This window comes from Chelonoidis abingdonii, chromosome 2 (assembly GCF_003597395.2).
Source record: "Chelonoidis abingdonii isolate Lonesome George chromosome 2, CheloAbing_2.0, whole genome shotgun sequence".
In the NCBI taxonomy this organism is placed as follows: domain Eukaryota; kingdom Metazoa; phylum Chordata; order Testudines; family Testudinidae; genus Chelonoidis; species Chelonoidis abingdonii.
The window spans coordinates 56622529-56635860 of record NC_133770.1 but is presented as its reverse complement, the minus strand read 5'-3'; the positions used below and the strand labels follow the sequence as shown (position 1 = coordinate 56635860).

The 13332-nt window shown below is 42.6% G+C and overlaps 1 protein-coding gene across 1 annotated transcript; it reads right to left on the bottom strand.

Annotated features, from left to right (window-relative positions):
- Nucleotides 1-219: 219 nt before the first annotated feature.
- On the bottom strand, nt 220-12020 carry C2H7orf78 (chromosome 2 C7orf78 homolog). The gene is made up of 5 exons (XM_032795681.2): nt 11545-12020; nt 5879-5963; nt 4533-4672; nt 3386-3466; nt 220-445 (listed from the first exon to the last, which is right to left on the bottom strand). The coding sequence occupies exons 1-5, from the start codon at nt 11989-11991 to the stop codon at nt 428-430; spliced, it is 771 nt and encodes a 256-aa protein (XP_032651572.1). The 5' UTR covers nt 11992-12020; the 3' UTR covers nt 220-427.
- Nucleotides 12021-13332: the final 1312 nt, after the last annotated feature.

Here is a 13332-nt window from a genome sequence, read left to right as displayed (position 1 = left end):
GTATCAACCAATTCATTCCTTCAGGAATAAAAACTCCATAAGAAAGAGAGTTGCCATGGTCAGTTATAAAGATAAGAAGACACAAAGCTTAGCAAAACTGTAGTAGATTTAGGGTTTCCATTTTATACTGGTATAAATTTAAAGTTATGTCTGCTGCATTGTGCTACAGATGTTCCAGCTCCTCAGTCAATGGAGCTATCTATGCTGATTTACAACAGTTCAGGATCTAGCCCTAGTTAGTTTTTCCAGGTTGGAGTTCTCAAAAATTTGACATCTGACACAACAGGACATACAAGAAATGCAGCGAAGCACCACTAGTATCTTTCACAGGATTTGCTGAGGTTTATGCATTTCATAAGGCTGGACTTGGTGCAATGACTTGGATCCTGCTAGAAAACTTCCACTGCTTTGCTTTTTCCTCTTCCTGCTATTTGGGCTGGCATGCCTGTGAAGTTAAGACAGTCTCCTTTAGTGCAATATACAATATAAGGCTGCATTGGGTTTGTAATAGACACCATGAAATTGAAAGCAAAGAATATTTACAAAGGAGTGATCTATAAAAAGGCAAATAAGGACAACCTGAGAATCGTAGACCAGTCAGCTTGACTTTGGTAGCTTTGGCACAAATATGAAGCAATAGATAATACAGCAAATAAACAATCGATTTGTAAGCACCTAGAAAATATTAAGATAAGTAACAGTCAACATGGATTTGTCAACAGCATATTATGTCAAATCAACCTAATAGCCTTCTTTGACAGGGTAACAAACTTTGTGGAGGATGGGAGAAAAGAGTAGATGTGATATATCTCAACTTTAGGGAGGCTTTTAATACTGTCTAATATGATCTTATCATAAGAATATTAGGGAAATATAGCCTATATGAACCTACTATGAGGTGGGTGCACAACTGCTTGGAAAACCGTACCCAGAGAGTAATTATCACTGGTTCAAACTGGAAGTGCATATTGAGTTGGGTCCTGAAGGAATCTTCATGGATCTGGTTCTACTCAATATCTTCAAAAATGCTTTGGAAATGGCACGGAGAGTACACTTATAAAGTTTGCGGATTATACCAAGCTGGGAGGGGTTGCGAGTGCTTTGGAAGGTAGGATTAGAATTCAAAATGATCTTGACAAACTGGAGAAACTGGTTTGCTATAACTTGGATGAAATTCAATAAGGAAAAATGCAAAGTACTGCATGTAGGAAGGAATAATCAAATGCACAAATAAAAAGTGAGAAACGACTGCTTAGGAAGGAGTACTGCAGAAAAGCATCCGAGTTTTGTAGTGTATCACAAACTAAGTATGAGTCAACAATGTAACATTGTTGCAAAGAAAGCAAACATCATTCTGGGCTGTTTTAGCAGGAGTGTAGTAGTAATCAAGGCACAAGTAGTAATTCTTCAACTCTATTCAGCATTGACCAGGCCTCAGTTGGATACTGTGTCCAGTTCTGGGCACCACGCTTTGGGAAAGATGTGGAGAAACTGGAGAAAATTCAGAGGAGAGCAACAAAAATGATTCAAGGTCTAGAAAACATGACCAATGAGGAAAAAGTGAAAAAAATGGCTGTGTTTAATCTGGAGAGGAGAAAACTGAGATGGAGCATGTTTCAAGTACATAAAAGCCTATTATAAAGAGGTTAATAAATTGTTCTCCCTATCCACTGAGGACAGGGCAAGAAATAATGGGCTTAAACTGCAGCAAGAGAGATGTAGGTTAGACATTAGGAAAAAGCTTCCTGTCAGTGTAATTAAGCACTGGAACTAATTATGTAAGGAGGTTGTGGAATCCACGTGATTGGAGTTTTTTCAGGGCAGGTTAGCCAAACACCTCATCAGGGATGTTCTAGATAATGTTTAGTCCAACTTCAGTACAGGGGACTGGACTAGATGACCTACTGATGTCCCTTCCAGTCCAGCATTGCTATGATTCCATGATTGCACCTGTTGAAAGATCAAAAATTTGCTTGTGAAATGTTAATGATCACAGCTATGTGGGAACACCAAAGTGCTGCATTCAAAGATTCAAAGTATTTGTTGGAATGTTCTGTTCCTCTCAGGGGGCCAACCATTTGGACAGAGATGGCTTGAAACAACTTGGAAAGGACTTCTAAAAAGTCCACAGATGGAACACAGCAGGAGAGGCATGCTAGGAGAAATATCTCAGGAGACAGATTTTTTAAGTGCTGCATTGCTCCCTTACTGATCAGGACAAAAATGTACGTGGAGCTAACCACAACTCCCAGGGCTGCTATTTTGGCACTTCAGAGAATCACTGAAGCACTGAGACTGCAGTGAATGGCATTAGCAGGATAGTTCCCACCAGTCTTTCTGACACTTTATTCACCACAGCACTAGGTTAGGGTGGCTGTGGTTGTAGAAGATTGCAAGAGCTAATATGGGGAGACTAGTACACTAGAATGAAATTCACTTCTATCCAGCAGGATAGGATAAGGCTTTATGAAGTATGCAAGACCCACGTTAAGGGCACAATGGGATGTGGGCTTTGCAGGCCCTCAATACTGGGGTGAATTTCCACCCGAAATACAGAGTAAAAAAAGAATTTTAATTGAGTTAATCACAAAACCAACATCAGATAAAAATACTAAACTTTCCCTAGAAAGGTGCCCTCTATTTAAACTAGTGCTTGGCAGTGTTTTAGGATATAAAAGATGTCCTTGGTTTTGGATTTGATTCCCATTGTCAGTTTGGAATGCACGTATGTAAGCAAAGTTAATGTCAGCAGCGCTCTAGTCTCCAAGAGCAGCTTTTCTGAATCATATTCTGGCTAGAAATATAAGAATGCAATCTGGCAGAAGGTGACTTTGCATCTGAAAACGAGTGACTCATTATACACCTCCTGCTTTAATCAGCAGGTCATCCAGTTCTGCTTTTTAACCGCACTGTTATGGATCTGAGAACCACTGCAAGAGGGGAGGAGGTGCACTGCCTGCATGTTAATGGATGGAGATATCATGCCTGTGTAGGACAGCAACAGGCATAATATCTCCCACAGCACTTCAGATTCTCCCAGAGCATTTTACAGAGCTCAGTTATCAGTGGTTCTTGTTGTTCCCTTTCTCTGCCAGTGTGCAGAGGGGTGAGATCGTAACTATCGGTATCAGTCCAGGTCTGAGAACATCCCACATTCTAAGCGAACACCTGAGGATGTCTGCAGCTCTCTCCACTCCATCCTCCAGGAGGGGGTTGGATTTGTTGTGTTTCACCTTCCTTCACTCTACCCAGCACTCTGTGTCTCCTGGAGTTCATGAGAAACAAATAGTTGTATCCTTGCTGCCTCCTGCACAAGCAACCATCATGTGACCTTAAGGAGACACTGGGTTTTCTCCATAGAGAACAATACAACATCACCACCTACCTCCTTCTGCCATATTGTACGTAGCTTTTCATCCACACGATCTAGGAATGCTGTGTGGACACCACGTTGCCTTCTGTGTCTCTAGGAATAGAATAATAAGGATTAATTAGAGCAATTAAATGATACACAGGGCATGAGAATGCTCTTATGGTCTTTGATGGGAGGGTTAAAGAACCAGAATCTTGGACATGCTTACACATCTGAATCAGGGAATAGGGCATCCAAATGTCTATTCAGGCACATTTGTATATGCAATCACCTTATTTGCTTGTGCAAATATTACAAGTATTACTTTTAAATAGCAAAACTATTGCTGCAAATAGATTTGGTACAGATGATCTAATGTCTCTAATCATTACACAAGAGGACAACTTCATAACTTGGGGCATCTGCTACCCAAACAATATCCGTGTTCAATACATTCTCCATTAACATTAATGGGAGTTGAGTGCATGCACTGGGAGCAGAGATCCTTTTATGTTTAGAGACATTTTAGCTTTAAATGCTTGGTTTATGTTTCTAAGCCTTCCCAATATCATTCCCTCCCCCTCACCTTCGGAAATAGTCAACGTTTTGCACAGAGAATATGACACCCACCCCTAGACCCCAGTAATGAACTTCCTTCCACATGGTTCCCTGACAGTTTGAAGATATAAGGGTATGCGCCATTGCCATGTGCTGTGTTGTATAATTTAACATTAAGGGCTTAATTTTCAAAGCAACCCCAAGATAATTACTCTCCCAACTTCCACGAGGATCAGTGGGAGTCCCACACCTAACCCCCCCACCAGGTACAAACTACATCCAGGGACAGGGGAGAACCCAACAATCCATCTGCTGAGTCTCCTAAACTCTCCAGCAGTCTGGTGCCCTCATTAGCTGCATCAAAACTACACTTCTACCTTGATATAACGCTGTCCTCAGGAGTCAAAAAATCTTACCGCATTATAGGTGAAACCGTGTTATATTGAACTTGCTTTGATCCACCGGAGCATGCAGCTCCGCCCCCCGAGTGCTGCTTTACCGCATTATATCAGGTCTCATTATATCGAGGTAGGGGTGTACCTACAACGTCCCTAAGGGCCTGATCTGAAGCCCAATGGAGTACAACAGAAAGACAGGGAGCTTGGCTCAGGGTTCAACTAACCGTAAATGAAGCAGACTTCGGTGGCCAAGGGTTCTTTGGCAGAATTAGCCTGGATTCCCATTTGCATTCACGAGGCTTGTATGTAATGAATCTCCCCTTGGTGTCCTTTTGCTTGTCTTTCAATGGCTGAAGTCCATGAACTGAAGAAGTTAAGTAAACAACATGCTAGCAGTTATAAAACAGGCAGTCTGTGCTCTGGAGTTATATCTTACATCACTATTGCCAGGAGCTCTAGGATCATCGGGGTTTGGGGAGCTGTAAGCAGATGGAAGTTTGGGACAGCGTCCCAGAAAGAGGAGTGTGAAATGTGTAAATGCATATCCCTTGTGAACGCCCTGCCCGTCCCATTGCTGTAAATGTTTGATGATATTAATGTTTTACTGTACAGGGTATATATGTATGGTGGCCATAACTATTGTGTAATTGTTGACAAGAAACATGTGAATTACAGTAAGAGCATTCTTCCCATGTTCCATCTGCTTAATATAAGATAGCACAAGCTAACTCTGGGCAGAGTTTGCATAAGGAAGAGCACATACATTGAGTTCAAATCCACAGATCTCAAATTCTAACCCTCAGCTGTGCCATGTAATTATGGCCCTGCATTAGGAGCGTTTGGAGCTGCAGTGCCTCTGAAGAATTCCTCCCTGAACTTCCCCACATGCAGGCAAGCACACCTGCAGCTATCCATCTCCAGAGAGTCAGCTTGCACCCCTTCTGGGCAGGCCTCATTCAGAGGGCTGGTATTGAGGAGCAGAGAGGCCTGGCCCTGCTTCCTCACTGCACTCTGGGATTGTGGATGCCCCCTGTGCCCCCCCAAGGGCAGAGACTGCAGTTGTGCCTGTCCATTATGCAGGCCATGCAAATGACTCAAAGATCTCTTGTGCCCACTCCCCCTGCCATACACTTTCACATGGGTCAGGCACAATCTAGCTCTAACAGTGAAATTTAGCTGACTTATGAACTGCTATCTACAGTAAATCTATGTCTGGAAGCAATTTATCCATCCACTGTTACTTTCATATATGAATGCTACTCCCACTGCCAGAATCCAGTGATCTAGGATGAGGATCTGACCCTGCCCTCATGAGGTATTCTGAGACAATGAGATGATGTGCATGAGTCAGGTCTATGCCACAGGCCCCATATGTTAATTAGGGGAATAAACTTTAATTTGTATACTAATTGTCCAGACATATTGGCATTCAGTGCCTTATGCTTCATTTGAGGCTACTTAACCTCCCCTAAGGTCATTTACCTCACAGCCTTATTCCTACCCTCTGAAGTTACCACATAGATAGCTAACTTCTACAGTACAATGAGTTTGCATATCAGCAAAAACTTACCTGCATTTAAATGCTGAGATTTGAACTTTAAATTGAAAGGGTCTCTGGGGTAACTTGTCACAAAGTCTGGTATATTAGTTTCATACTGCACAAGACAAAGGAACATTGCAATGTCAGACGTGTCATCATACTAAAACCAAGAGTCAGAGAAGCCCTTATGTGCTGAAATTAGACAAAAGGCAAGATATACCAGTACATCAAAAATAGCTTTAATGGCTTTTCAATTCATAAAACAAAAGATTTAGGGTTAGATCTCCAGCTAGCTAAATTGGTATAGTGCCAATGGCACTACACCAGCTAAACATCTCGTCATTAGCTTACTTGCCCAGAGATAAGCTCTCTGAGGTAGGAACCATCTTTATATTCTGTTCATATAGCATCTAGCACAATGGGATCCTGGTCCATGAGTGGGGCTGCTAAGCACTACCACAGTATAATTAATAATAGCAGCACAGCATTTTTCCACAGAAAGGAGTCCAGGTCCTAAAACAGCTAAGGATGAGGATGTCTTGGAGTCAATATGTTGAGCTATCTGTACAGAGGGAGTACTTAGGACCATCCTCCATCAACCCCATTTAGTTGACCTAAGGAGCATCATGAATAGACATCTTGTACTAGAGTTGGTCAGGGATTTTTCGAACAAAATAGTCTTTATCAACCAAAGAATTCTCATTCATTGAAACCCAAAACTTTTTGCAGAAATGTATTAATTTCAACACAACTTTCTGAGGTCCATGATGGGGTTTCTGATCATGGCAAATTTTGAAACATCTCAGGTTTTGTCCCAGTGCGGATTGGGAAAATTATTGGAAATGTCAAAATTTTTCAAAGAATGGGAAACTGTTTCCCACCTGCTGTAATCTGTACTCCAGAAAACATGTTTAAGGGAATCCTGTTGCAAGAGAACTAAGACTTGCTAGAAACAATGCTCGAACAAAGCAGACAAGGAGCTTCAAAGAGATGCTTTATTCGAAAGGATGTATTTAGTAAAAAAGGACTCTGGGTTCCAAATAGATAAGATTTAAAATAAACAAACAAAATGTCCTGGAATTTGCAACAAGAGGGCATGAAGGTAGCAGCTTTTGTCTGAATTAATAACCTTTCTCCAAACAGAGTCCTCATGTGCATAGGACAAGATTTGGCCCTAATAAAGTGGACTTAGAAGTCTGCAGGGAAAAGAGACTTTCATTAGGGTAAGTTCTTTCACCTAATTTTGGAGATCCGTGGAAAGCAATGCTAGAAAGGGAATAAGAACACTTCCTTGTTGAAGCCTGCTGCTTCCAATTAGATTGCTAGCATGGTTGACTGGACAGTTGCACACAACAAGAATGAGTTCCTAGGTGTGCTTGCCAAGGTGAGCAATGACGAAAAAACATTTAAAAAAACACACACAGAGCTTTAAGGTGTGTGTGTGGGGGGGGGGGGTAGCTTCTTGTCTCAGTGACTGTTGGGCAGTGGAGTTTATAATTATGGTCAGAGTAATCACTGTTACAGGGAATGGGGCATTGTGGGACAGCTGCTGAAGGACTGTTAGTGTAGACACGTCCCACAATTTGTCTCTATGCCATTTGGGGAGATGATTTTACAGCATCACTGTAATGGGATATTTATGTCGGCTGGAGACAAATTTGAGTGCACAAGTAGGTTGATACAGGTTGACTTACATCGACCTAACTTTGTAGTGTACACCAGGGCCTTAGGTAGAAACACAAACCAAATTCACAAGTTTCTCAGACCTCCACAAGCTGTAATGGATATAAACATACCCGTGTCTACGCAGTGAGTGATCCAGTATTTTGGAAGAAAATTGGTAACCACAAGGTTTAGTGGCGTCTGGGTTAATGATCTGTGTAAGTTATGGGGACATTATGCCTTAGTTAACTGGACATGTGAAAACTGAAATGGTGAGGGCTTGTGCAGCAGAAATAGTCCCAGGGAGAAATTCAGAGGTTACCTAAATGGTGGTGTAAACGACAGACTGGTAATTTGATGAAAGCAGATGTGAAACTATGAACTGATGGAATGTAGTGTAATATACACACCAGTGGGTCAGAATGGAGGACAGCAGGAAAAGCTACTAATACGAGTATGACCTTAAACTCTATTAGCAGCACCTGCTTCTAATCCTATGGGGCCCAATTCTGCCTTCAGTTGCAGGGTGCAGCTCCCACTGATTTCAATGGGAGTTATACCATGTAAGAGAGGGTAACTGGGCTTTTAGTGTGTAAAAAAACCCACCAAATTAAAGCCATTTACATCCACTTACTATCATATAATCTGCATCGACATTTACCTCACCTCTGAATTTTGTGCCTTGTTCTTTTGTCTCAGAATCTGTCACCACCAGAGGTTTGGGGGCTAATATAACCACACCCCTGCAAATTTTTAACATAGATGCACTGAACTGGTGGAAAAAAGTGACTTGCACTAATGTTGCTTATCTCATTACCAAAGTCGTGCAGCTACATCAATGGACAAGGCCTAACCATCCTGATCCTGATCCTAGGAAAACGCAGCAGAACAGGGTGCAAATGTGGCTTTAAACCACTAAAACAGCTCTTCACCAGTTTATGCTGGTCTGATTCTGCCATGACTTAAAAGCAGCTTTGCCCTGATGGCAATGCACAAAGCAGTCCTGACACAGGGGAGCACCTGGGATTGAGACTGTAAGGGCTTGTTGTCTTCATGGAGATTTTTACTGGTATAATTATGTCAGTATAATTGTGCCTGTAAAATTCCCTAGGCAGACTAACCCTCCGTATCTCTCAAATTTGCATCACTCTCCAGAAAAATATTATAGGCTTACTAGACTTGTGCAGTTTGTTTGCCAATTGGCTACAACTGTGGTGGTATGATAAAGTTTAGCAATTGGGGTATGTCTACACAGCAGCTGGGAGAGCGATTCCCAGCATGGATACACAGACATGCACTAGCTCTGCTCCTGTTAGTGCACTAAAAATAGCAGCATGGCCATGACAACACAGGCAGTGGCTGCCTGAGTACAGTTCCCCCCAAACACCTTGGCACAGACTCAGGTGGCTAGCCTGAGCCACTGCCCATGCCGCCACGGCCACACTATAATTTTGAACCCACTAACTTGAGTGGAATTAGCATGTGTACATCTACCTGAGCTAGGAATCACCCCTCCCCACATCCGCTGTGTAAACATACCAGTTCTTTCTTTGTGATGAAAGAGGTGCCAAGGCTCAAGCAATTGTTTTTACATTCATAACAGATGCAGCAAGCCCAGAGGTGCTGGGGCTATGAACTGCCAAGCGCTAGAGGTGCTGGGGCTCAGCCCTGGCAAGCTTACTGGCACAAATTGAGCACTGAAACATACCCTTAGACGCTTAGTTCTGCATTCCTCGGCCTGTTAGAGTGGGGAACCAACCCTTGGGCCTGATCCTGAAGCCAATGGGTGCTGAGGATACTTACCTCTTAGCATGAACTGACTCTCAGTGCAAGGTTGGAATCTGAGTGGCTGGGTGCATATGGTTTCTTTCTGTCAGTGGCAGAGTTTTGCCTGGGAGGCAGAGGTGTGAGGAAAAAACCTTCCTTTCTGAAGTATTTAGTTGAAGGAGAAAAGTTTGGATTTGTGGATTTTAATGGAAATCAGTTTTTCACTAGGATTCCTGTAGAATGAAGGTGTTGAAGCACAAGGAGATTTCCCTTGAGACAGCATTCAGTTAGACAATGTTCTTTTGTCAACAAGAAGGGACTGAAGCCAGGTCTACACTACAAACTTCTGCCAGCACAACTGTGTTGATCGGGGCGCTCTGTGACTGTCAAAGGCCCCTATTGTAGATGCAGCTGTACTGGCAAAGCTGTGTTTTCACCAGTCTAGCTTGTTTCACTCATGGGTGTGCTTTCAGCATGCTGATACAAGCTGTAGCTGTGCCAATATAGTTTGGTCCACCCTAGGAGCACTTTGCTGGCAGAAGAGACCAGTATAACTTAAATACTCCTAGTATAGACAGGGGCCTGAGAATCAGCTTTCAGTTAAACTGAGTTAACACAAAGAATAGGGAAAATAAATTCCCGTGAAAGTAATTTGGCAAAGGAATTTGGCTCGGGGTTATAGCTGTGACTGAAAGAAACTGGAGAGAAGTTATTTATTGTTTTCCTGATAAACGGGACCTATCAAACAAAAAAAAATGCGGCTTTTTTTGGTTTCTTAGTTAATTATAACAAAGGTTTAAAAATTGTTTTGGAGAGAGGAGGGGAAGTTGCTGTTTTTCACCTTAGAAACCTTCTATTTTTCCTGGTTGATTTTTTCCACACTCCTAGCTTTTGTCGCTTTGTGGACAAAACTTTGTAGTGTAGACAAAACCTTAATCTCACCTGTTGAAGCTATTCCACTTGGTATAAAATACTTGAATAGACCTTAGGTCCTCCACACCACCACAATGTCTGTTTTGTGATTGGCATCTCAATTTCTAGGTGAATCTATCCTGAACAACTGAAATGATTCATTTCTACTTTTCCAACTTCTTGTTTTGTTTTGTTTTGACCAAAGCAATTGGCCAAAACAGACATGAATTCACAAAATGTTTCAGTAGACCTGAATCTGCAGGCTTTTTTTTAATTTAAAATTTTTTTTTGTTAGGGGGGAGTTTTGGTTGAAAATTTTAACCCCATTCTACTCTAATGCAAATAAATAATAAATACAAATAATAAATGTAATAATAAGCTTTCTCCTCCAGTTAGCTGGGGAATTCAGGCACTGCTGTTAGAGACCAGACTTTGCAGCCAGTAAGGAGGGAGGAAAAATCATAAGATAAGGGGGAATGAATTAGTCATCAACAAGTCATATTCATTTTTTTTATTTCAATCTCTTATGCAAAATTCATGGAGAGCTCCAAAAAGCTAGATTCATCAGGGAACCCCTGTGCTTTCAACAAAGCTTTTCAGAGACTATTTTTTTCTTAATTATAGCTTGTATCCAGCTGGGTACGGCAGAGTTAGATGTTAACTGCTGCACTTCCTTGTTTGGTCAAAGTTTTTGTTGCAAGAGTGACATCTAGTGGCTTATCTAGTGAGTGGTGTAGCTGTGCTGGTCCCAGGATATTAGAGAGAGAAAGTGGGTGAGGTAATATCTTTTACTGGACCAACTTTTGCTAGTGAGAGAGAGACAAGCTTGCACACAACTCTTCTTCACCTTGCCTCTCTCGCCAACAGAGGTTGGTCCAATAAAAGATATTACCTCACCCACCTTGTCTCTCTAGTGGCCTAAAAAGTTAATTATCATAGATTTTATAGCTAGTGAGAGAGAAATTGCTTCAAATAGTCTAAGGGTATGTCTACACAGCATTTTGGAGCAAGCCTTCCAGCCTGGGTCGATTGCATTGGCCACTGTCGGAAGACAAGATATTGGGCTAGATGGGCCTTTGGTCTGATCCACCATAGCCGTTTCTTATGTTCTTATGTGCTAGAACTGTAAAAATAAGTGTGTAGACAGTGCTTTGAAGTTGCGACTCAGGCTCTGACGCCTAGGGAGAGGAGCGGGCTGAATAGCCCAAGCTGCAACTTCAAAGCGCACACTATACATGAGCAGTAACTTGAACCCCCACCAGGCCAAGTCTGTTGACCTTGGTGGGAGGCTTGTTCCTACTCACTCCAAAGTGCTGTGTAGACGTACCACTACGACATACTCTTACATACCTTACCTGCCTAAAATCATGTGGTTTGGGATCTTGGTATATGCCAGTCTTATATTTTCCATTCTTCACAAACATTATATCCACTTCATATGAGCCCACGTGTGGAAACCTTGTGACAATCTTGGGCAACTCTTTCTTCCTTTTCAAAGCAGTGTGGAACTGTCTGGACTTTATCTCTGGCAGCTGTTGCTTAGTCTCAGATTCTGTGCTATTGGCCTTCTTCAGATCTTCCTTTTCCTTTTCTGGTGGTTTTCGTGAAGGCCTGGAAGATTTATAACATTTGTAGCTAAAATCGGGAGGCTGCTTTTGCCATATATCCCTCTGCGGGGTGGCTTGGAGCGGCTGCACAAAACTTTGACTCTGTGCAAAGGCCAAATCCAGGCATGCAGAAAATTTGATTTGTCTTTCAAAAGAGAAGGTGGGCTGTTTGCCTTTGTAACTAGTGGTGAGCATTATGGGATTTTTCCTCACAGGTATTTTAACCCCTGGAAAAAAAAATGCATATGATTAATAATTGTTTTGCATGAGTTTAGCACTGACTACGTATCCAGTGCTGCACAGTATTATTGTAGTTAAGATAAATGAATGTCTGTAAAACTTTGGATTTCATTACATTTCATTCAATATCAGTATTTAGAATAATATCATTGGGTGGTTATAGCTGGGAACCGGGGAAGGATGATTTTGTAATTATGGCACCAAACTGGGACTCTGGAACTGGGTTCAATGTCTTGCTCCACCAGAGATTCTATTCCATTCTACATAGGTTCCTATACCTCACTCAATCACCGTAGTATCTGCATTGTCCTGGATGAGTCCCATAGGCCTCAATTCTGTAAGCTGATCTGAACAAGTGAACCCCCACTTACAGCCCCATTAAAGTGAACTGGATATGAATAAGGTTAAGAATTTGTCATGGTTATTTTTAGTAAACATCACAGACAAACAAAAAAACAAAACAAAACAAAACAAAAACAAAAAAAACACAGAAGCCCATGACCTGTACCTGACTTTTGCTAAAAATATCCATGACAAAATGGGTAGGGTCGAGTCCAGAGGGTGGCTGGGAGTTCCAGGGCAGTGGCTGGGAGCTGAAGGGGACAGCTGAGCACTCTGAAGTCCTACCAGTGCCACTGGTGGCTCAGAGCTGTGGATCCCTCCTCTTTCCCCCCACCCCCCGCGGAAGATGGGAGCTCCAGGGTCTCTCCATTGCCCGTGGCAACTGGGAGCCCCAGGACCGCTGTTGGCTGACAACTCCAGCCCCGCTGCCCTGGGGCTGAAGTGGAAAATATCACAGAGGTCTCTGGAAGTCATGGATTCCGTGACTTCTGTGACCTCCTTGACATAATTGTAGCCATAATTATAGACCCCTTACACTTGTGCCTGTCATCTTGTAAGATCAGGATTTTGATCTTTCTGTGCGTCAGTTCCCCATCTTTAGAATGGAGATAGTAGTGCTGCCCTTCTCCCACCATTTGTTTTTCTTGTCTATTTAGAACTTGTCTAGACAAACAGCATGTGGCAAGCTGGGGTGTAAGTCTACAGCACACTAGTCTAGGGTTGCCAAGTGTCCAGTTTTCGACTGGCACGCCCGGTCGAAAAGGAGCCCTGGTGGCTCCATCAGCACTGCTGATCAGGCATTAAAAGTCCGGTTGGCAGTGCAGTGAGGTTGGCAAGCTCCTTGTCCAGCTTTGTGGGCTCCCAGGAAGCTGCCAGCATGTCCAGCTCCCAGGAGTAGGGGCAGCCACGGGGGCTCCATGCACTTCCCCCACCTTGAGCGCCGGCTCCGCAGCT

Bases quoted from the DNA above. Each gene is read 5' to 3' on its own strand.
- C2H7orf78 (XM_032795681.2), bottom strand. From the start codon at position 11,991: ATGCTCACCACTAGTTACAAAGGCAAACAGCCCACCTTCTCTTTTGAA. The intron at 4,673-5,878 runs GTAAGTTTTTGC...TAACTTCTTCAG, and splicing joins ATCTCAGCATTTAAATGCAG to TTCATGGACTTCAGCCATTG. The intron at 3,467-4,532 runs GTTAGTTGAACC...TTCTATTCCTAG, and splicing joins CGAAGTCTGCTTCATTTACG to AGACACAGAAGGCAACGTGG.